Source organism: Aphanomyces invadans, assembly GCF_000520115.1.
Source record: "Aphanomyces invadans strain NJM9701 unplaced genomic scaffold supercont1.34, whole genome shotgun sequence".
NCBI lineage: Eukaryota > Oomycota > Saprolegniomycetes > Saprolegniales > Verrucalvaceae > Aphanomyces > Aphanomyces invadans.
The window spans coordinates 430,147-451,526 of record NW_008580179.1 but is presented as its reverse complement, the minus strand read 5'-3'; the positions used below and the strand labels follow the sequence as shown (position 1 = coordinate 451,526).

The window sequence follows — 21,380 nt, the reverse complement described above, 5'->3', positions numbered from 1 at the left end:
TGCCGACCAAGGCAATGGTGTCGGGCCTCGCAGCCACGTTTACCTTGCGCACTGCTGGCGACAAAACGTCCATCACGAACGACGGATTTGTCGTCGAGTACGACACAATGTACTCGTTCCCCGACGCAGCGACTGCCCACTTTTGCGGCGCGGCGCAAACAAGCATGACTGTGTCCGGTGCGACAATCTTTCCAACCACGTCGTTCGCGACGGCGGTGGCGTACCCCGCTCTCGCCAACTGCACCTACGTCCTCCGCGCGCCGCCTGCTTCGTATTCGTCCATTTGGCTCGACTTTCTCGACTTCAGCATGGCGTCGACCTCGGATCGTATGGAGCTCTACGACGCCGACACGTCCCCGCCGACGCTCTTGGCTGCATTCACCAACACAACGTATGCGCTCCCGCACTACGGCATCGTGTTCACTGGCCAAGCCGACTACATCCTGTCGTCGTCCTCGTTGGCGGCGCTTCCCCGGACAGTCGTCTTTTGGATTCAAGTACCGGTCACCGTCCAAAAGGATTGCACCGTCGCGAACGCGTGCACGAACAACGTGGCCAAGAAGATGAAGGTCCTTGGCACCGAATTCAAGTCGTCTGCGGCATGTGCTAAATTCAACGTCGAGCTCGACGTGGACACTGGGTTCCTTTCCATGTTCTTGAATGGCGCCAACCACGTGATCGAGCAAGATGTCCGCCAAGGGTCGTGGCTGCACGTGGCGTTGGTGTACCGGGAACTCGACAACGTCATGTTCGGGTACCTGAACGGGGTGCGCGTCGCCATGTCGGCGGTCACGGGGGTTTTCAATCCGTCCCTGCCGCCGTGCAGCTCGGACGTGTTGTTCCTCGGCGGACAGCCGTCGTTGCCGGACGACCGAAACGTGTTTTTCAACGGAATGCTGCGGCAAGTGGCGCTCTATGCCGATGCCAAGACCATCTACCACGTTGGCCGGCTCATGGGTCGCCCATGCGATGCCACCGATGCGGCACTGCTTGTCTGCTACGCGTTCACGTCGATCGACGCGTCGACCGCAACGGACGACAGCTCGTACGAGCTGCACGGTCGATTCCACGGGACGTCGCTGTATACCCAGAATCCGCTTCAGCTATCGTCGTTGCTGCACAAGACGTTTACGTCTGCGTCGGCGACTGTCATCGTTCGATACTTTCCGACGTCGGCCAACTCGACCTTCCGCTTTCTTGCGATGCCAAAGGTCTGTCCGCCGTGTGCGTCACATGGGACGTGCCGCCGAGGCCAGTGCCACTGCGACAGCGGGTACACAGGGGCCACGTGCAACATGGTCGTCGACGCGTGCCCCCAGGATGTCCTCGTGCCGTCGAAGAAAGGCGTTCTAGTGTTTCCGACGAAAGCGCCGACCGTCGGCCACTTTGTCCCGTCCGTGCCGTCTGGAGGGTACCCCGCGGCGCTCGACTGCTCGTTTCACTTGCGCAAGTCGAGCTCGAAAATTGTGTTGACGTTCGCCAAGCTCGATCTGGACGAGTCCGATGCGATCATGGTGTACGAGGGCCGGCGAGAGTCGCCAAGGTACTTGGCTAGCCACAACCTCACGGCAGACGTGGCCATGGACAGCGCGTCGTACTTTAGTCGAGGAGCGTACGGGTACTCGCGCGTGATTTTCAAAAACGTGTCGGCGTACGATGCGACAGCCGTGCTGTGGCCCGTGGTCGCAGCTCCGCAGCCAGGCAACTGCTCCAAGACTTTCCACGTCGTCAAGTACCGTCGCGGGATGGCGTGCGCTGACGCGACGTCCGTCGGCCTCAATCAAACCTGGGCCGCTCACCTGATCTCGTCGTACTGGTGGCTCGAGTCGCCCGAAGCGTTTTCGACCCAGATCACGCCGCGACGACTGGTTTTCAACGACTACACCGCCGATGCAGCCACCGTCACGACGGAATTCACCAAACTTGTCCTTGGCCAAGGCAAAGTGACGCGGCCCCATCCCGGTGTGTTTCGCTTCCGCCGGCGCACCCAGCCGTTCACAACGTGCCAAGACGGAAGCAGTGAGGGACTGGACATTGTTTCCCTTGTCGAGGCGACAGGCATGCACACGTTTTCGAGGCCGGACGCGGCGGTGGGATACCAGCAGGCTCCGATTGTGTCCCCGGTGTTCCGGTATGCCGGAACGTGGTCCCTCGACACGTCCAAGCCGTTCTCGGGGGTGTTCCGGTCGCCGGGATTTGTTCCGCAAGTCGGATTCTCGCCGTTCACGATTGTCGTGCGCGCGACGGTCGCTCTGACGAGCGAAGTCCAGTACTTGTTTGCCCAGGAAGACAACCCCGCGTCGTCGATATTTCTCAAGATCTCCGAGTCCCGCCGCGGCCTCGGCAAGTGGACGTTCGGCGCGTATGCCACCAACGACAAGGCCACACCTGCCAGCCCGGCGTCGTTCTCGCGGGACACCATCATGCTTGCGATCACATTCAACAACGGCGTCGTCAGCTATTACGTGAACGGAGTCCTCTTTGGCACGCACGACACGGACGCGTCGTATCAAGCGTGCGTCGACCAGTGCATCCTTGACGACACGGATCCGTGGTGGGAGTGCCGGAACCAGGAGCCCATGTACAACTTTGGCCACTCGAACCGCCTTGTCATGGGGGGCCGCTTCCAAGGCTCGACGGTCTTGAATCCGTGGAAGGGCCAAATCCTCGAGCTGAGCGTGTACGACATGGCGCTGCCGGACGCAGTCGTCGCGTCGCTCTTCACCGGTGTCGGCGCCATTTCGTCGTCCGTCAGCAAATTTTCAGTCAACAGCTTTGCGAGTCGGACGCAGGGCGAAGCCAGCACGATCGAAGTCCTGACAGTGCCCGTCGGGAATGACCAGCAAGCGTCGTCGACCTTTATTCGACGGTGGCACGTCCATCGGTACGCGTGCGCCACGCCCGCGCCGTCCCTGGACACGCCCCACCTCGCGACCATTCTCAACGCGTCGTCTGCACTTACCAAAGTCGTGTACAACGCAATGGACGACACGGCAGCGCTCGTGTCATGGTCGACTGCGTCGTCGCCGTTTGTTCAGACATCGCTGGTTCGATCCAAGTCGTATGGCCACGGCCTCACGGCGACCGCGATCGTGGACCTTCTCGTCGAGTACGGCCTAGCCAACGACAACTTTCCGTACGTTGTCACGGCGGTGTTTGTGACGGCGATGACATCCACGTCGGCGTCCGTGGGATTTCGATTCCTCGACGCGCAGCGGCAGATTGTCGAGGCCACGGCGACACTGCCCCGCGTCAACAACACGTGGACGCACCCCACGGCCGTGCATCGGCTCACGGTGCCGCCCTACGGCGTCCTTCCCCCGACAAAGTGCCGAGACGACCGCGACAGCACCGTCCCTCTCACAGACACGTCAGGTATTTTGTCGGACGGAGGCGCGACCGAGTCGTCGATCGTCGCCCCCAACACGCAATGCTCGTGGGTCCTCCGCGCCCCCGTCGGGGAAACCATCACGATCTCGTTCACGTATTTCTTTATCGACTGCATGGAAGGGGACCTCACGATCGACGACGTCGACGCGCACACGTCGACGCCGCTATGTGGGTCGATGGCTGGTTGGTCGGCCACGTTTGGCGCCAACGTCCGTCTCAACTACCACATTGGCCCGCCGCCCATGGGCATGAACAACCATCCGATGCCGATGATGAGCACGGGTTTCTTTGGGCAGTACGTCTTCTCCAACGATAACCCGGTGCTGGACACGACCGAAGGGGCAGCTACGTTCGGCCCATGGACCGTTGCCGCGGCCGACGCTGTTCGCCCGGGGTCCACCCAGTGCCAAGTCGACACAAACGACGAAGCGCCGTCGTACGAGTGGAAGATCCAAGCGAGCTCGGTCCAGACCAACATGGACGACTCGTGCTACGAAACGCAATCGAACGATGCCGACTTTGAGTGGGAAGTCGAGTCGTTCGACTTGGCGACTGGCGATACGATCCAGTGCAAGGACGACAAGTGGGTGGTCGACGAGACCATGCCGTGGACGGCCGTCGCCATGGACCGCGTCGGGGGCACCGAGAGGTACACGGACCCTCCGACAACCGTCGAGCACGCTCCTGCATTCACCTTGACCAAGGCGACGCAATCCTTGGCAGCAACGTACGTGTCAGAACGCAATGCGCTGCAAGTTCGCATCCAGTCGAGTGCAGGAGGCCGCGGACGAGCGGTCATCGAGTACTACATGCCCCAGATATACTACGTCGCTCCGGCGAGTTACCAAGGCGTGGATGGAAGCAATGGCGACGGGTCGCGAGAAATGCCATTCACGCACTCGTTCCAGTACTTGATGGCGAATGTTCTCGCGAGTGGGGACATGCTCCGACTGTATCCCGGACGGTACGAAGGCACGGGGTACTGCAACTTGGTGTGGACCGAGCCCGTCGTCATGGAGAGCATCAGCGGCCCCGAGTGGACAGTGCTCGACTGCAATGGATTATCCAGGGGCTGGCAGCTCAAGCACGCGTCTGGGCTCTCGATCTTGAAAGGCATTACGTTTACGCACACGATGGTGTCGTCGACGCCGTTTACTGGCGCCGCCGTGCTAGCGTCCGGCGACGTCCATATCGAGTCGTGCGTGTTTGATAGCAACGTCCATCGTGCCCAAGGAACGCTGGCGATCGTGGCCCCTAGCGTTTCCAAGGTCGTCAACTGCTCGTTCGTGTCCAACTCGGGCCTGAGTGGCCCTGCCATCGCTGTCCTCTCCGCCACCGCTACGCTCGACGCTATCCGTGCCGTCGACAACTTTGCAAGTGTGTCTGGGGCACTCTTCGTCAGCACTTACGTTGAAGGCGCGACCATGTCGCTCTCGTCTCCATCCCGTGTGGTCGTTTCCAAGTCGGTGTTTCTGCGGAACAAGGGGTCGAAAGAAGGAGCTTTGACGGTCGCACGGTCCAGTGTTGTCGACGTGACCAGTTGTGAGTTCATCGCAACAGCGGCAGCGGCGATTGCGGTCGATGCGTCGACGCTCAAGCTCGACAAGAGCATCATGCAGGGCAACCTCGGTTCGGGCATTCTTGCTTCCAACGCAGCTCTGGTGGTCGCAACGTCGTCCACGTTTGCCGGCAATGCCGCCAAATCTGGCGCCGCCGTGTCTCTCGACGCGTCGTCGTACCAAGGACGTGGGAATGCATACACTGGGAACACAGCGACTGTGGCAGGCGGCGCCATCTACGGCCAAGGCTGCCACTACACCGAAGTCGACAGTTCGTTCGTCGGCAATGCCGTCGGCAATGCCACCAACGCCATCGGTGGAGGCGCATTGGCATTCACATCGAGCAACAGTGCTGTCGACAGTGCAACTTTCCAAGTGGTTATCCAGCGCTGCCTGCTCCAAAGCAACGCAGCAACGTTCGGAGGAGCGATGCAACTTGGAGATGTCCACGCGGCGTTGGTGAGCAACCAATTTGTCCGCAACTCGGCGGGGCGCTTCGGTGGCGCCATTCGAGTCGCCAACTGCATGGCCCAACGCGACGAAGTTGTCCTGGACGTGCGGGATAACGATTTCAACGGCAACACGGCGGGTCGAGGGGCGGCTGCGTACGTGGAAGCATCCGACGTCGTGCAATTCGTTGCAAATACGTTCCGCGGCAACTCGGCGGCGTCGTTCGGCGGAGCGATCGCCGTCGTGGCGACCTCAAGGGTGCAAATCACCACGTCAACGTTCCAAGGATGCGTCTCCAGCGGGGGTGGCGCCGTCTACGCCGCGTCGGAAACCACTCTCGACATTGTAGACTCGACCTTTGCGCAATGCTCGAGCCGTTCGCATGGCGGTAGTGTGTACGTCGAGAACTCGCAGCTCGCACTGGCAAACGTGAACGTCCAAGGGGTACGTGTCCCGCGCGTGACCTCGTTCCACTAACGACGTGCAGGGCAATGCAAGCGGCAACGGCGGCGCGATCGTGCTCATGTCGCAAGGAACGTCGATCCGCGCGACCAACGTCACAATCGCGTCGACGTCGGCCAACAAAGGCGGCGCGTTCTACTTAATCGATTGCAACATCTTGGCAGGGCATGTGTCGGACGTCCGGGTCGTCAACACATCCGCGGTCCACATGGGCGGCGCGTTTTATGCAGTCCTTGTCACCATGGACCTGACGCGCTTGACAGCGATCGACACATCGTCTGCCAGCGGCGGCATGATGACGCTGGAGGACTCGACGGCGACGCTGACGGACTCGACCGTTCTCCGCTCGACATCGCTCAAGAACGGCGGTGCGTTCTACGTGATTATATCCGACTTGGCGTTGGTGTCGTCGACCATCGACCACAACCGCGCGACAAACTATGGAGGAAGCGTGTACGGGTTTGCAAGCCACGTGACGCTTGTCGACTCGTCGCTCCGGCAAAGCACGTCCGAATTCGGCGGCGGTCTCTACGTGTCGTCGTCGACGTTGGCGATTGTCCGGTCGACCATCCGTTCCAACGACGCGGACGCCGGCGGCGCATTTTATGCCGACCTGACCGATGTTGCCATTCGAGACTCGACATTTCATGCCAACGTGGCGGCCACAAGCGGCGGTGTGGCTTTCATATCGAGCAATTCGGTCCAACTGGACAATTCCACCTTTACGAGCAATGTTGCCAACCAGGGCGGCGCGCTCTGCTTGGCCGGGTTGACGTCGCTGGCGGTAGTCAATTGTGCATTCGTCGACAACTCGGTCGCGAACACGGCCGCGACAACGCTTCGACCTCTTGGCGGCGCCATCTACGTTGACCAGATTGAGGAAAACTCGACCATGTCGACCTGCGTCTTTCACAACAACTCAGCTGGCGACGCTGGTGGGGCCATGTATGCTTCCAACGCCGCTGCCTCGTCGTCGCGGAATCGCCCCACGCTATCTGTCGCCCACACAACGTTCCGCGCCAACGTTGCAGACACGTTTGGCGGCGCAGTCTTCATCGATGGCCTCGAGACATCGCTTCAAGCGAATGTGTTCACGGCCAACGTTGCTGCGCGGGGCGGTGGCGGCGCGATCTTTTGGCAAGGTTCAGCCGAACCCGTCGGACTGCCGCTTCAAACGTACGCTGGCAATTCCGCGGAGTACGGTCCAGCGTATGGGTCGGTGGCGGTGGCCCTTCGACCAATATACATCCCGCCACCTTCGCTAGTGGTTGGGCAGCCAGGAGGGGAAGGCAGCGCCCAGCCCTTTGTCGGGTCGTTCACCGTCCACGTCGTGGTATGGCACTGGGCCCTCGGACTCGGCATCATTCTGTATCGTAGGACAAGTACATGCAGACCGTTGCGACGGAAAACAGCGTCCAGGTTTCGATCGAAAGCAATACGGTCGGCGCGTTCGTGACTGGGACGACCAAAGTGACGGCACGCCACGGCGTGGCCAACTTCACGCAAGCCGGCGTCCAACAAATGCCAGGTAAGACCGACGGTCCACACATGCTTGACCATGTCGCGCCGCCGCATCGACAGGGTCGAATGCCACCGTGGCCGTGTCGGCGTCTGGCCTTGTTGCGTTGGCCACGGTCGAGCTGCGCATACGACGGTGCGTGCGGGGAGAAGTGACCCCCGTGGGGGTCCCGCAGTGCGTCAAGTGCCCGTTTGGTCAATTCAGCTGGAACACAAGCGATACGGTGTGCCACGAATGCCCCGTTGGCGGCGTGTGTGGCGGTGGCGACAACATCGAAGTGCTCGACGGGTACTGGCGCTTTGAAAACTCCACGGGGGTGTGCAACGATCCAAGTTACCCCTATGACGGGTGCCGCCTCGGGACGTGCCTGGACAAGGCGTGCAATGGATTCACTAAGGGCGACGTGTCGGCGACCGTCCGTTTGGATGGCCCGAACAACACGATGATTCTCACGATCCGGTCCGACACGATCGGGTACCAGCCCAACGACACGCTGTTTGTCCAAGGCGAAGAGCTGCGCGTCGTAAGCGTTGAAAAGATCGGCGACGGCACGGCGTCGTTCCAGCACCACGTGCTCGTCACCGGCAACGCGCTGTCGACCACAGGTACGCAACGACCTGTTTTTTTCACTTTTCATGCGTGGCCTAGGGACGGTCGACATTTACGTACGAGGCACGGAACGGTGCAAGCCAGGGTACACGGGCAACCTTTGCTTTCAGTGCGCCCCAGGGTACACGACGTGCGATGCGATGGTGCGTCGACTGACCCACGTGTGCAGGTACACTCGCAGTGGCAAAACGGCGTGCACGGCGTGCCCGGACAGCTTGACGCTGACGGTGGTGGTGCTCGTGCTCGGTGTGTTTGGCGTTGGGGCGGTCGCGATGATTTTGATTGTGATGACGATCAACAAGTCGCGGCAAAAGGCCGATTTGTACTCGATCTTGACCAAGATCTTTACGTCGTATCTGCAGCTCGTGAGTTTGGCCGGGTCGTTCGACATGCAGTGGCCGCAACAAGTCAAGGCCATGTTTGCCGGCCAAGCGCAGATCTCCAACCCAGGCGACAAACTCATCTCGATCGAGTGCCTCATGGACCAGTACAAGCGCACGATGCGTGCCAATGCGTTTACGACGCTGAGCAACTACTACATGCAACTGATCGTGTTCCTCACGTTGCCCGTGTGTGCCGTGGTGTTTCCGCTTGTGTTTTGGCGCGTCCGCTTTCGCCTGGCGTCGCGGCGCATCGTGCGTCGCGACTGGGGTGTCGCTCTCAACGCTGTCCTCGGTCGTGGCACCGGTACGACCGCGTCGACCCGCTTTCTATCGACGCACGAACGAATCGTGTTGTGTAGGGTCGGACGTGATGCTCCAAGACCAAGAGCTGGCGGACGTCCTCGTCGCCGTCCAGGAAAAGCCAAGCGACATCGTGTTGGATTATGTGCGCACGATCAGCAAGATCGCCGACGGCCCGCAGCCGCTCTCGGTTGTAAAAGCATCGTTTCTCCAAGCCACGCGCGACGAAATGCGCGACAAAACCGTGCTCAGCATCATCGTGCTCATGTTTCTCGTGCACCCGGGGCTGAGCAACCAGATTTTTCAACTGTACACGTGCACCGAACTCGGCTACGATGGCGGCGGCACGCGCCTCTACTTTCTCAACCCCGACTTGGACGTCCAGTGCTACGACGCAACGCATTACAAGTGGATGTATTTTGTCGGGGTCCCGGCCCTCGTCCTGTACACCGTCGGGATTCCATACTTTGCCTTTCACCAACTGCGCACGCGCCGGCACGACCTCGACAAGCCCCGGACAAAGCTCCAGTTCGGGTTCCTCTACGACGGGTACGCAGTCCCGTCGGTCGGTCATATGTGATCGCGCGGCGTAGGTACAAGTTGGACCACTACTACTGGGAGATTTGGATCATGATGCGCAAGATCATCGTGTCGTTTATCTCGGTGTTCCTCAAGAACTGGGGCACCGCGCCGCAAGCGCTCGGTGCGTCGGGCCTTGTGTTCTTTGCGCTATGGGGGCACATGGAAACGTGGCCGTACGAAGCCGACTGCGTCAACGGGCTCGAGCAAAAGGCGCTCCTCGCGTGCTTGTTTACGCTCTACTGCGGTCTGTACTTGCTCCAGCCCGAAGTCACCACCGTCACGCGCGTCGTCATTGGGGTACCGTCCGCCGTGCGTCCACCCCTGGGCTTGACTCGTCGGCGTAGGCGTTCATCATTACCGCCAACAGCCTCTTCCTCGTCTACTTTAGCCGGCTCATGATTGTGCAAGTCAAGCAAAAGGCGCAAAACGCCATCGGAAAGCTCTCCCGGCAAAAGTACGTGAGCATGGCGGTCAAGAAGGTCCGCAAGAGCAGTGCCGGAGAGACCAAGCGGCCCATGAAGAAGTCGGAGCAGGCCATCGCCCCGGATACAACCATGGAACAACAACTCGAGCAGAGGCTCGACAACACGGACATCTAGCCGCCACACACGCGCCGATCGAGGCATATCCAGTGTGCATGTTAACTGGGGGTTTTCGGCAATAATCACTTGTCCAAATGGTCCTGTTTGTCCAGAATGGCCTCGCTGAGCTTGACCAAGTACTGCAGCTCGACCGTGAGCTGCTTGGACATGGCAAAGTCTTGGTTCGAGTCGAGCGCTTGCGTTAGTTTGTGCATGCACGCTTCGATCTGGCTCGCGTTGGCGGCCTTGAGCTGTTCCAGGTGTTCCATCGAGTCGCACTCTTCAATGTCCTCTCTACAGTGTGCCGCGTATTTCGACGTCATGACGTCTGGAACGCTGTCTACCTCGCTTCCATGATCTCCATCAAGACGGCGGGCTCGACATAGGTCGTGGCGTCGCCGAGCGCGTCGATCCCGTGCAGGCGAAGCTACCGTCCACCGTGTAAGATTGTGAAAACGAAGGGTGGGAGATGCAAGACGTACGAGGTAGTTGGCTCGACTTGTCGGGGCCTTGAGGAGGTTGTATGCTTGGTTCACCAACGCTGAGTTGACCACGGACAACTCCTTCTCCATCTACGTGACGTGTTCATGTGCGTCGCATGCGTCAAGATGATGCTGCGACACGTACCTCGGATTTCGAGCCGTACAAGTCTGGGTGCATCTTCTTCTGGAGCGACCAGTACAGCTGCTCGACCTTTTTTGCATCAATCGCAAAGGATTCGGGGCTATGGGGCCATGCGCATTCACAAGCGACGGGAAGGAAGGACAGACGTACATGCCAAAGATCTTGAAGTAGTTGCACGCGCCTTCCGCGCGCAGTGGTTGAATGTGGTTGCACGCGCTGCAGAAGAACGAGCAACACGTTGTGCGTTCTCCGCACTTCCAGCAAACGTCGGCTACGAGTATTGGTGAGCATCCGAGAAAAGTGATCACCGCTGCGCATACGAGTCTTGTCTGCATCCCCGCACGACGCCTTTTGCGCAGATCCATAGCTTCGGCGACCAGCTCCCGTCCACCGCCGCACTGGCGCCGCTGCCACCACAACGCGCCTCCACATTTCGCTCGTTTGTCGAGGTTCAATGGAGCTCCATTTCCATGGGTCCCCCCATAATTATAAAATATATTTTCTCTGGATTTCGATGCAACAGAATAAAATAATGGGGACCCCCTGAAACGGCGAAGTTGCGCACTCCCCACAAGACAGCTCACGTTGATGGGGAATGCAGCGAGCGAGATCGGATTCAGCGGGCCTGCGTCGATCTTCGACGCTGCTCAGACGTCTGCCTTGGACAAGATCGTTAGTGATCAGCCGTACATGATGAGCGACAACGTGTGGGCCACGTTCTTCACGCTGCATCAGCCGCTGCTGGACCTGCCACCGTCTGCATTGCAGTCCTTCTTCCTACCTTACGCACACAACTTTGGCACGTCACGACCTCTGGTCAGGGAGTTGCGTCGGCCGGACTGACTCCTCTGCATGTAGCTCGCAACACACTCCGAAGTGGTAACTTTCGCATGCTCATTCGCCATGTTACGCGAAGTCTGCGGTACATGTCCCCGTCTCGGCATCTCTCGGACACGATCGCGACGACCACAACCGTGCTGGCGACGGAATCGTATATCGTGATCAACGTCCTGTTTGTCGTACGGCACTTGCTCAAGCACTTCATCGAGTTCAACTGCGACGTCGTCCAGCTCTTTGCGTCGGAAGGCGCGTCGTCCGCGACCACCGCGCTCGCCCCATGTACCCAACTCGGATGCCATGGCGTCAACCTCACAATTGCGTGCCTTACGTAGCCGACAACGACATCGCGGTGGAATTTCTTGATGCGCTCGTTCACGTGCTCGTAGATACATCCAGGTGACGTTTCCAAAAAATCGAGTTACAGACGTCATCGGCGACTATTCCAGCGAGGACACCCACGACCTCCATCTAGAAGGCATCAACTTTCTTCTGGTGCTAGCATCCTCCACAGCATACCCCACAAAACCAATGTCGCCCAGGACCACGTTGCTGGATGTGTTTATGCACCACGCACAACGCAAAGGGCGGGGACGGTCGGTGCAGTGGGCCTCTGGCCTCGTCAAACGATTGTTGCTCTCGTACGTGGATCAGTTACCCGCTCCTCGCATGGACTCGTCTGCCGCAGTCGCCGCCGTGTCCGCTCTGCCTCGTACGCCACCCAACCTCGCTGCTGCGTCGAATGACGTCGCATGGAATCATCGCGAACGTGTGTAGCATCGGCCGCCGGGTGGAATGTCGCCGACTTTTTCAGCGACACGCCCGTCTTTCCACTGGCAGATCGCAGCGTGCTGTTGCTTTTGCTGCTCGTTCTTGGCGACTCCCGACGGTATCGTTTTCGTAGCAAGCGGCGCCAGACCGTCCATTCGCACCACCTGACTCGACCAAGTAGGCACAGCCAGCCCAATCCATTTCGAGAGGCGCTGGCCACGTTGGCCGATCGCGACGAATCCACCGCGCCCCACGGTATTCCGTTCTCGCACGTCGCGGAAGTTGGTGGGAGGTGCGTTGGGTGCATCGCATCGGTGGTGCCGCTGACGCGCGATCAATGCAGGAAGATGCGCACGGAATTCCACGCCATGTTGGTGTACCACATCTTGCTTTGGAACCCGCCGTTCCGTGATGCGCTGTGCCGGCCGGTGGACGTCGACCATTTCGTGAGCGCCACTCGTTCGCTCTCTCGCGACGCAACTAACGCAGGGGTGCAGGTCATGCCGCTGCTCGAAGCCATCTACATCTACACACTGGACCCGCCTCGGTTATACGTGTACTTGGCCATGCTCGTGCACTTGTCGGAGAACCCCCTTGTCGTGCAAACGCTCCATCACACGCAGGCACGTTGTTGTCGTCATCCTGTGCCTTCACCAACGGCGCTCTGCACCTAGGTGCAAGACCACGTCGCCTGGTTCACAGAGAGGTATTTGTGCGACGTGTCTGGCGGAAGCGTCGTCGTTCTCGTGCTCTGCCGCGTCCTGAAAGCCAACTTGAGCGTTCTCCATGACCCGGTCGTGCAATCGATGGCGCTCGGTCTCTTATGGAACGTCATGCAGTTCGCCAAGGCGCTGCACGCTTCGGCAACGCAAAGCTTGTTGAAGTTACTGGCGCACGCGACGAAGAAAGAGCGCCAGCTGCGCGCCATCGATACCGACGCCGCGTCGGCGTACTTGGCGACTGCGCGGGATGTCGTGGTCTGCATCGAGCTCTGCTGCCGCCCCCGCCTGCTGCCGTCGAACGCGCAGCTGGTGCGAGCATGGTTTCGCTGTTGCTCGGCTAAGCGCCGTGACTGGTAGATATATTCGCTCTTGCACGCCAGCGACGTACTGGATGCACTGGCCGTGCATCCAAACGAAGCATTTCGCGATGACATTGCACCTGTCCTGGGCACACTGGCGTACTTCAAAGCGATTGTGGACCAGGCAGAGGACCAAGAAGACGAAGCGGTGGCGGACGGACGGGCAGTTCTCCAACAGCACTTGACCATGGAGCAAGTGCTTGAGCACATTCAAGGAGGGTGCAAGACGCTAGCCCAGGCGGTGAGGAAGCCAGAACTGGCGACGGAATCCAGCCTGACGTGTTGTTGTTCGCAGACGGCGTCGCAGCAACCAGACGTGTACTATCGATACGAAGACGAGCGGTTTACGATGGACGCCCGACAAAGCGACGGGTCAGATTTCTTTCTCCAGCGATTGTGGCGGGAAACCGTGCGCCACACGGCCGATTTTGCATGGAGCGTAGACAAGATGGCGTCCACGGCCGAATCATAAGCCATGCTCCCACGAGAGGCACAAGACGTGATGCAGAGCATGCACATGGAACCCCCGTGATATCGTTGCAGTGATTCAACATACATATAGTAGGCATGAATCATGACAGTATTGCCAGAGAATGCTCGTTGGGATGGAAGGTACATGCCGTTCAACTCAAACGTCCATGGGGTCCTTTTTGGCCATGGGATAGCGCAGCTGGGCAGAGGATTGCCGCTGTGGACATCGTGGAGTGTGCCGCCGGGGCCGAACTCGTCGTCGATGGCGTTTTCCATCGAGGATATTGGAAGGAGTGGAAAAAGGTTTTAATACTAATACAAATATCAAGGTATATTTAAATATGCAATAAAAATCGAGAGAGATCTTGGATTCTTGGCAAGGAGATGAAGCACGACGACGTGCTCGACGACATCGACTTCGACGACCTGGACGACCACCTCGAGCAGTTCCAGCAAGATGACTTCATCAAAGAGGCACTAGCCAAGGGTGTGGACCTCCGCCAGTACGCGCAACAGATCGATCGCGAGTTGCGCGATGTCGAGATGGAGTCGATCACACAATACGTGGCCAAGTCGGCCGACATTGTCGACTTGTACAACCAGGTGCAGTCGTGCGATGACATCCTTGCGCGCATGCAAGAAATGCTGCTTGGATTCCAGGCGGACTTGGGCGGCATTTCCGATGAGATCCGCAACCTACAGAACGAATCCATCGACATGAACATCAAGCTCAAGAATCGCAGGGAGGCCGAAGAGAAACTACGCCTCTTCCTTGACCAAGTGCGTGCGGTCCACTATGCGCTGTCTCGCCCCTGGAGCATGATTCCTTGTTGTGCTAGGTGTACATCCCGCCGACGCTCATAGAAGGCATCGACGACGGCGACGTGAACGACGCGTACATTTCGTACCTCATGATTCTCCACAGCAAGCTCGCGTATGCAAAGCTCCAAAAAGAGGCTCCAACCTCCCTTGGCATCATCCCTGCCTCAGCGAAAGCTGTCCAGCAAGTCGATGGCGACCTCGACAAGCTCAAGCTCCGGGCGTGTGCGCAGGTATCCCGGTCCACAACCTGGTTTGCCTGACAAGAGTGCCGATTTTAGATCCGTGAATGGCTGCTCGGCCGCATCAACGACCTGAAGAAGCCCAAGACGAACGTGCAAATGGTGCAGCAGTCGACTCTGATCAAGATGAAGTACGTCGTCCAGTTTTTGAACAACTACGCGCCGTCGATCGCAAACGAATTCAAAGACACGTACGCCGACACGATGAGTCGCATTCTCGTCACGGTCTTCAAAGCATATCACGTGGCCTTGATGAAGTTTGTGGAAGAGTCATCGACGCGCACGGACGTCATCGCGGTCGAAGAAGCGTCGTTGAAAGCATCCATGTTTAGCTCGCGCGTCAAGCCCACGAATGCGTTTGCGCTCGGGGACCGCGACAAGATTGTCGAGAACGCAGGTGGACCCCCCATCCTCGTCCACGTCGCGCAGGCCGAGGCACTCAAGTGCCCGTATGAAGCCATCTTTCGCAGCACGCAGATCCACTTGGTCAATGCCGCCACGTCCGAGTACCTCTTCCTCGTCGACTTTTTCAAAGCGACGGAAGGGTCGAACCCGGTCCGCATCCACGAATTGTTTCTTCGGGTTTTCGCCAAGACGCTCAGTCTCGGCCTCGAGCAGCTCGAAAACTACCTGTGCACGTGCTACGATGCGATCGGGCTTTTGCTCATGGTGCGCCTGACGCTGCAGCACCAGCACATCCTCGAGCAGCGTCGCGTACCGGTCCTCGAGACGTACCTGAACCGCGTGCTCGTCTTGTTGTGGCCTCGGATATACGCCGTCCTGGACTTGAACGTTCAAAGCGTCAAGCAGGCCAAGCCCAAGAAACTCGGCGCGGTCGAGCTGCATCCGCATTACGTGACCCGACGGTACGCCGAGTTTGTCGCGAGCGTACTGGGGCTCGTCCCGGAAGCAGCATCGGATGGAGCGCCGCCCACCCACGGACCCGACGGCGTGTACATGCACATGGCCGCGTTGCGGGAAGCGCTCGTGGCGCTGCTCGAGACACTGGCCGGCGTCCACAAATCCACCAAGGACAAGTGTGTGTTTTTAATCAACAACTACGACTTGGTCGTCAGCGTCGTCGACGAGCGCAAGATTGCGTCGGACGAAACGACCAAGTTTGGCGAGCTGTTGCTGCAGCAGCGCGAAAAGTTTGTGGAAGAGGAGCTCATGACGCAGTACGGGTCGCTCATCGCGTTTGTGCAGCACACGGAGGCGACGAAAGCGGCGGTCGACACGTCGTCCAAGGTCGAAAAGATCGTGCGCGAGTTCAACGCGCAGTGGAAAGCTGGCATCGAAACGATCCATGCGAACGTGATGAAGTACTTTAGCAACTTTCGCAACGGGATGGAAATTCTCAAGCAAGTGCTCACCCAACTGCTCCTGTACTACACGCGGTTTGTCGACGTTGTCAAGAAGAGCTGGGCGCGGCCCCCGAGCTTTAGCAACGACATCGTGACGACTCAAGAGATCCTGTACGAGATCAAAAAGTATAGCCGGTCGTTTTAATGGCCACGACCGAACGGATCGGCTGCTGCAAAACCACGTGGGCCGCACGCGCAGTTTGGTTGTCGTGCTCGTGGCGAACAGGTTGACTTGCGCGCATGGCGGCGCCGGCACGCATGCTTTTTGCACGCATGGAACGCTCCGTTGAATTGCCACCACGTCTTCTCGCGCCAACGTCGTGAAATAGCAAGGACGGGGATGGAATTGTCGGTTGGACGAGATTGAACTGGATGACGACGGCGACGGTGTACGTAGCCGCTTGGTCGTGCCATCGGATACGAGGCACCATGCCTTGGATCTGCGGATGCATGACGGGTTTGGAGGATGCTCGAGGGATTTCCTGGAAGTGTATGGTGGTTTTCTCGAGCACCACGTCGTTGCCCGCTGCGACATGTGCAGCCCAACACCCACGGGAGAACTCGATCAGAGACACAACAAGTCGGTGCCCGCGATAAACACGCCAGCGCTGACCGATGCCAACTCGAAACCAACTCGATCGCGAGGATATGGTATATTAAACACACGACAGTCGATTACGAGCGGATGGACTTGCGCACGGGCGCGACCTTCTTCTCGGCAAAAGCAGGCAAGACGAAGGCGGCTTCGTGAAGCTTGGAGCTGTAGTACGACAGTCCTTCGGCGGTCTTGGCGTCGACAAGGCGCTTCGGTTTGTTCAATGTGTCGACCGACTCGTCCAACGAGCACAGCACGAATCCAATTTGTCCCGACGGGTACGACGGAATCGTCGTGTATGCGTATTGGACGGTCGGGAAGAATTGACCGACACGGCCCAGCACGTCGGCAATCAGGTCCAAGTGGAGCCACAAGCATTCGCCTTGCGTGCACACGATGCCGTTCGGGTTCAACGCGTTCTTGAGGTTTTCGTAGAATTCCGAGCGGAACAAGACTTCGGCGGGGCCGACCGGATCGGACGAGTCGACAATGATCACGTCAAATTTGCCGCACTCGCCCGACCGCAAGTACTCGGCAGCGTCTTGGAAGAGCAACGTCAAGCGGGGGTCGTTCAATGCAGACGCCATCTTGGGGAGGTACACGCGGGACACTTCCGTGACCTTGGGGTCGATTTCGCACATGACAATCTTTTCCACGCCCGTGTGCTTGGCGACTTCGCGAGCGACACCTCCGTCGCCACCGCCGACAATGAGCACCGACTTGGGGTTCGCATGCGAGTACAGCGGCAAGTGCGAGATCATTTCTTGGTACGAGAACTCGTCGCGCTCCGTGCACTGGATCACGCCGTCCAGCACGAGCACGTTCCCGTACGTTTGCGACTTGAACACGAGCACGTCTTGAAAGTCCGACTTGCCGTGGTACAGCACTTCTTCCTGCGCGAGGCAGAACTTCTGGCCGGGCCACATGGCTTCGGTCTCACTGAACCACGTCGTGGGCTTGGTGGAGGTCATCCTGGTCGTGCGCTGCGCGAGGGGAGTTGGAAAATGGAAGGCGGTGGGCGACTTGAAGCGGCCACCGAGGCGCATGGCTCGCCTCATTCAGTGGCTGGCTGCGGTTAGGTGACGATTTGATTGGATGGAACTGTATTTTAAAACAAATCCACGCCCCAGTATACAAACCCCTAGTTGGAATATAAAACACAACGAGATGCAACCGAATGGGCGAACTTTGGGGCCGATGTCCCGATGGTGCACCGCCGGCGCAGCATTGCCGCGGATGCTTGCTTGACATGACAGAGCGCGTCCGACGGCATGGTAGATACCTCGTCAGGCTGAGATTGCTGCCATGTCTCGGGCACGAGGTGTAACCGAATCCGGTTTCGACAGCGACTCGCCGGCATGATCACGCCCAAGTCGCTGGTCGATGTCGCGAACGACAGTCACAAGAAGGCGTCGGAGACAGCTAGCCAGGACAAAATCGCCGACGCCAGTACCCACATATCGACTCCACATGCTGTTGGTGGTACGGACAACGTGCCTGTCAACAAGTCGCCGTCGCTCATGGACGTTGCCAAAGGACACGCCAAGCCAGCTCTGACGTCGTTGGTGCAGGTCGCACAGTCGAATTCGCCCCCCACCACTGTCACCGCGACCCCGTCGCTCATGAGCGTTGCTGCCAACAACTCCCCCAAGACCCTCCAGAGCACGGTGGAACCCTCCGCGCCGCGCAAGTCCCTCGCCGCTTCAGTGGCAGCCACCGCATCTCCGAGCGATTCCAATGCGCTCGTGGCAGTGGCGACCAAACTGCGGGAGGACCCGACGTCGACATTTGGCAAATCTGTTAAGTTGGCTGACGTCGCTGCAAAGATGGACAAGGAAAGGGCCGTGGAAATCTCGCTTGCGCTGCAGGACGCTTCTGTCGCCGTCAAAGCGGAGAGCGACGCCGTTGCTCAACAAGTGCTTCCGCAACTTGTCAAGGAAGTGAAGCAACAAGTGGACACGATCAAGATAGACCCAGTGAAGGCAGCGTTGAGCGCCGCAGCGATGGAAGTCAAGGACGAGGCCAAGGTTCTGGCACACAACCAAACGGCAGCTGTGCTCCAGGCGTGTGCGACCGAAGTGAAACAGAAGGCGGCGGTGCCAATAGCCCAGCACCTGCCGTCCTCCCCAACCTACAGCCAGGTGGGAGGCGATCCAGTCCGTAGCGCTGTGCTCACATGAATGCAGGGCGACGACTTCGAAGATGAAGAGTCGGTCAAATCCATGCATACCAAGAAGGCGGCGGCGGTGAACAATCAGAGTGAAGAGATCGCCGAGATCGAGCGCACGTCGGTGTCCACGGACAAAAGCCATCGAGAGTTCCTTCTCGCGGTGTTCCGAGGGAATATGCAAAAGATCCGCAGCTTGATGGACGCGGACGCCGACCTGATCCATGCAACGGACCAACATGGATGGAATGCGCTCCACTGGGCCGCGTCGCAAGGCCACGGAGACGTGCTCAAGTACTTGCTGCAGAAAGGTGCGATCGCACATGCCGCGGAGCCGGTGAACTTGTGGTCACCCCTTCATGTTGCTGTGATTCGAGCCCATGTCGCGTGTGTGAAGCTACTGATGGACAACGGCGCCATGACTTCTGTCAAGCAGAAGGACGTGTACGGCGATCGACCTGTAGATTGCGCAGCAAACTTGGCTGGACGTAGACGGATACAGATCCTCGCAACGTTGAACGTCGAGGGAAAAGATACATAGGGATTACATGGAAAGCAAGGAAGGTGTCTATCTACGAGGTGTGATCGTCCGCCGACTTGCAGGGTCGCAAGCGACGTACGAGCAGCAACAGGATCGGCTTACGACGACGCGCCGAACGACCCGACGTTGTCCTTTTTGTCGGATTTCTCTACCTTGACGCTCTCCCGGTACTTTTGGAGGTACAACTTGAGGGGTTCTACGTACGAATCGAAGCCCAAGGTGCTCATCGCCCAGATGATGTCGTCACCGTTGATCGTCTTTCGCTTTTCTTGCTGGCACTTGTCACTTGCTTCAGACGTGATGAACGAAATGAACTCGGACACGCACTCCTGTACGGTTTCCTTGCCATCCTTGGCGATCTTGGCGGTGTTCGGAAGGGATACCTTCATGATACGGGAGATATTGGCCGTGGGGAGGAAGCGATCTTGCTCGCGGATCTCGTCGTCGTTCATGTCGTCCTTGCTGCTCATCGTACTCGGGTTGGGTGGCGAAGGTGAGAATGCTGGGACGCCACCTTGGCCGCCCTGGAAGTTTTTTATTTCAGTGGAGTGTTGTTTTGAAAACCTACAATTTATACATGAACTTTGTGTGGAAAATTAAAAACTGGGCAAAAAAATACACACCCAACGACGTTTGAAAATTCAAATTTTTCACATCGCTCTTTTTGAATACAATAACTTGGATTCAGTATCCCAACCTGTATGTTCGATAATCGATATATTTGTGGAATCAGCCAATCGGGTTCGAGAATTCTTTATTTTTATCCAATCGTGTCGCTGCAACTTGGCCATTTCCGCATAGTTTCGCGCATACAAGCCGGCATGGTGCGTCGAGTATGGGAAGGAATCGCCGTCTTCAAGCACTCGTTGTCACGATGATCAAGCGAATGACCCTGCAATAGCGTTGATGGAGAGCACGACTGTCGAGACAACCCCAACTTGGAACGCGATGGTTCGAGGAAGAAACACAGCATTGGCAAATGCAATCGTGTGGACAATGCGACACACGGTGTAGAGGATGAATGCGACACTCGTGACCGTTCCATTCCCGCCCGCAACGATTGCAACCCATGCCATGATGATCCCAAACGGGAGGTTTTCCACGTCGTTGCCTAGAATGCGGCTCCATCGAGCTTCCCTGGCCTTGGCAGCTTCGAGGTCTTCCTCGGATGTTTCAGGAATGAACGCCCGTTGCTGCGGCGCCGACGACGCCGCAAACGACATGTCCTCTGGAGGGCGACTCGCCGTCTTGAATTTGGTGCTCCCTTGGATCGTCAACGTCACAAAGTACTTGATGTACAGCGCGAGCGTGCACAGGGTCGCGATACGGACGTCGGTGGCGGTCGCTGGCATTCCAACTAGCAGCAAATGGTCGAGTGGCGTTTCGAGACTTTCTTTTATCGAATTTCGTACAGATACAGGGAACGATGTAAATCCTTCCCCCGTGGTACTGGAGATATTATCTTGAAATTTGTATAGTGCCCTTGTATTTGGTCGGTGGAATTTGCCATTCCGTTGAGCTCGCAGTTGCATTGGACACGGCTGCTGTCCTCACTCCAACCAACCTCTCATAGGACTTTTACTTCGTTTCGGGGCGGTGTGAATACATCTGGCATAGTACCAGTCAGCAGGTTGTGGGTAAGCGTTCGACTACAACGATGCCACAGATACCTTCACGAGGCACTGCTTCCCAAGTAGCAGTGTACTTCGCTTGACCATCATGGCTCATCTTCCATCCAGGTACAAAGATAGTACTACTACTTAGTACTAAAGTACTAGAATTCCATAGTACATCTCCACTCTACTACATTGCAAGGTTGTATACACTTCACGAATTGTGCTAAAATTTTGCGCAATTTTGACACTACTACTACGTACTACTACCTCTGTTTTGGAACTATTGCGAGCGGGACCAGATGGACAACTTCCAGAACTCTGATTGGCAAAAAAATTAGTGGATCGTGTTCCTTTGAATGAGCTGAATCAACTGGTATTTTTTGGTGAATTATATTTTCAATTTTCTCCTGAAACCGT

At 58.0% G+C, this 21,380-nt stretch overlaps 8 protein-coding genes across 27 annotated transcripts; 4 read left to right on the top strand and 4 right to left on the bottom strand.

Annotated features, from left to right (window-relative positions):
* Positions 1 to 14: 14 nt before the first annotated feature.
* Positions 15 to 9,853, top strand: H310_11840 (hypothetical protein; the record flags this gene model as incomplete). The annotated part of the gene is made up of 9 exons (XM_008878652.1): positions 15 to 5,843; positions 5,887 to 7,194; positions 7,239 to 7,389; positions 7,443 to 7,985; positions 8,029 to 8,110; positions 8,159 to 8,676; positions 8,732 to 9,221; positions 9,266 to 9,551; positions 9,599 to 9,853. The coding sequence occupies 9 exons, from the start codon at positions 15 to 17 to the stop codon at positions 9,851 to 9,853; spliced, it is 9,462 nt and encodes a 3,153-aa protein (XP_008876874.1).
* On the bottom strand, positions 9,849 to 10,940 carry H310_11839 (Fe-S protein assembly co-chaperone HscB). The gene is made up of 6 exons (XM_008878651.1): positions 10,780 to 10,940; positions 10,610 to 10,730; positions 10,463 to 10,559; positions 10,318 to 10,407; positions 10,180 to 10,262; positions 9,849 to 10,129 (listed from the first exon to the last, which is right to left on the bottom strand). The coding sequence occupies exons 1-6, from the start codon at positions 10,889 to 10,891 to the stop codon at positions 9,919 to 9,921; spliced, it is 714 nt and encodes a 237-aa protein (XP_008876873.1). The 5' UTR covers positions 10,892 to 10,940; the 3' UTR covers positions 9,849 to 9,918.
* A 76-nt stretch (positions 10,941 to 11,016) lies between these two features.
* On the top strand, positions 11,017 to 13,739 carry H310_11838 (hypothetical protein). Of its 20 annotated transcripts, XM_008878638.1 has the most exons (11): positions 11,017 to 11,258; positions 11,318 to 11,578; positions 11,632 to 11,695; positions 11,746 to 12,008; positions 12,074 to 12,185; positions 12,249 to 12,359; positions 12,411 to 12,513; positions 12,565 to 12,690; positions 12,742 to 13,098; positions 13,147 to 13,389; positions 13,444 to 13,739. In XM_008878638.1, exons 1-11 carry the CDS (start codon positions 11,048 to 11,050, stop codon positions 13,618 to 13,620), a joined length of 2,028 nt encoding a protein of 675 aa, XP_008876860.1. In that variant the 5' UTR covers positions 11,017 to 11,047; the 3' UTR covers positions 13,621 to 13,739. The 20 variants fall into 20 exon arrangements, with proteins under 20 accessions (XP_008876860.1, XP_008876864.1, XP_008876859.1 ...); XM_008878642.1 differs by having other exon boundaries at positions 11,017 to 11,578; XM_008878637.1 differs by having other exon boundaries at positions 11,018 to 11,258; positions 12,411 to 12,690.
* A 238-nt stretch (positions 13,740 to 13,977) lies between these two features.
* On the top strand, positions 13,978 to 16,363 carry H310_11837 (hypothetical protein). Its single transcript, XM_008878630.1, has 3 exons — positions 13,978 to 14,399; positions 14,459 to 14,671; positions 14,720 to 16,363. The coding sequence occupies exons 1-3, from the start codon at positions 14,004 to 14,006 to the stop codon at positions 16,187 to 16,189; spliced, it is 2,079 nt and encodes a 692-aa protein (XP_008876852.1). The 5' UTR covers positions 13,978 to 14,003; the 3' UTR covers positions 16,190 to 16,363.
* A 293-nt stretch (positions 16,364 to 16,656) lies between these two features.
* H310_11836 (spermidine synthase) lies at positions 16,657 to 17,715 on the bottom strand. The gene has a single exon (XM_008878629.1). It carries the CDS (start codon positions 17,695 to 17,697, stop codon positions 16,720 to 16,722), a length of 978 nt encoding a protein of 325 aa, XP_008876851.1. The 5' UTR covers positions 17,698 to 17,715; the 3' UTR covers positions 16,657 to 16,719.
* A 111-nt stretch (positions 17,716 to 17,826) lies between these two features.
* H310_11835 (hypothetical protein) lies at positions 17,827 to 19,861 on the top strand. The gene is made up of 2 exons (XM_008878628.1): positions 17,827 to 18,780; positions 18,826 to 19,861. Exons 1-2 carry the CDS (start codon positions 17,998 to 18,000, stop codon positions 19,345 to 19,347), a joined length of 1,305 nt encoding a protein of 434 aa, XP_008876850.1. The 5' UTR covers positions 17,827 to 17,997; the 3' UTR covers positions 19,348 to 19,861.
* Positions 19,004 to 19,876, bottom strand: H310_11834 (nuclear transcription factor Y subunit B-3). The gene has a single exon (XM_008878627.1). It carries the CDS (start codon positions 19,815 to 19,817, stop codon positions 19,446 to 19,448), a length of 372 nt encoding a protein of 123 aa, XP_008876849.1. The 5' UTR covers positions 19,818 to 19,876; the 3' UTR covers positions 19,004 to 19,445.
* Positions 19,877 to 20,068: 192 nt separating this feature from the next.
* H310_11833 (hypothetical protein) lies at positions 20,069 to 20,735 on the bottom strand. The gene has a single exon (XM_008878626.1). The coding sequence runs from the start codon at positions 20,697 to 20,699 to the stop codon at positions 20,226 to 20,228; it is 474 nt and encodes a 157-aa protein (XP_008876848.1). The 5' UTR covers positions 20,700 to 20,735; the 3' UTR covers positions 20,069 to 20,225.
* Between the last annotated feature and the right edge of the window lie 645 nt (positions 20,736 to 21,380).

Excerpts from the sequence above, each read along its gene's own strand:
- H310_11839 (XM_008878651.1), bottom strand. The coding sequence starts at position 10,891 with ATGTGGAGGCGCGTTGTGGTGGCAGCGGCGCCAGTGCGGCGGTGGACG. Across the intron at positions 10,560-10,609 it reads TACTTCAAGATCTTTGGCAT|CCCCGAATCCTTTGCGATTG; the intron begins GTACGTCTGTCC and ends ATGGCCCCATAG. Across the intron at positions 10,408-10,462 it reads TGTACGGCTCGAAATCCGAG|ATGGAGAAGGAGTTGTCCGT; the intron begins GTACGTGTCGCA and ends CACGTCACGTAG.
- H310_11838 (XM_008878647.1), top strand. The coding sequence starts at position 11,048 with ATGGGGAATGCAGCGAGCGAGATCGGATTCAGCGGGCCTGCGTCGATC. Across the intron at positions 11,696-11,745 it reads GTGCTCGTAGATACATCCAG|CGAGGACACCCACGACCTCC; the intron begins GTGACGTTTCCA and ends CGACTATTCCAG. Across the intron at positions 12,009-12,073 it reads CGCCGTGTCCGCTCTGCCTC|CATCGGCCGCCGGGTGGAAT; the intron begins GTACGCCACCCA and ends GAACGTGTGTAG.
- H310_11837 (XM_008878630.1), top strand. The coding sequence starts at position 14,004 with ATGAAGCACGACGACGTGCTCGACGACATCGACTTCGACGACCTGGAC. Across the intron at positions 14,400-14,458 it reads TACGCCTCTTCCTTGACCAA|GTGTACATCCCGCCGACGCT; the intron begins GTGCGTGCGGTC and ends TTGTTGTGCTAG. Across the intron at positions 14,672-14,719 it reads AGCTCCGGGCGTGTGCGCAG|ATCCGTGAATGGCTGCTCGG; the intron begins GTATCCCGGTCC and ends TGCCGATTTTAG.
- H310_11836 (XM_008878629.1), bottom strand. The coding sequence starts at position 17,697 with ATGAGGCGAGCCATGCGCCTCGGTGGCCGCTTCAAGTCGCCCACCGCC.
- H310_11835 (XM_008878628.1), top strand. The coding sequence starts at position 17,998 with ATGATCACGCCCAAGTCGCTGGTCGATGTCGCGAACGACAGTCACAAG. Across the intron at positions 18,781-18,825 it reads CCTCCCCAACCTACAGCCAG|GGCGACGACTTCGAAGATGA; the intron begins GTGGGAGGCGAT and ends ACATGAATGCAG.
- H310_11834 (XM_008878627.1), bottom strand. The coding sequence starts at position 19,817 with ATGAGCAGCAAGGACGACATGAACGACGACGAGATCCGCGAGCAAGAT.
- H310_11833 (XM_008878626.1), bottom strand. The coding sequence starts at position 20,699 with ATGCCAGCGACCGCCACCGACGTCCGTATCGCGACCCTGTGCACGCTC.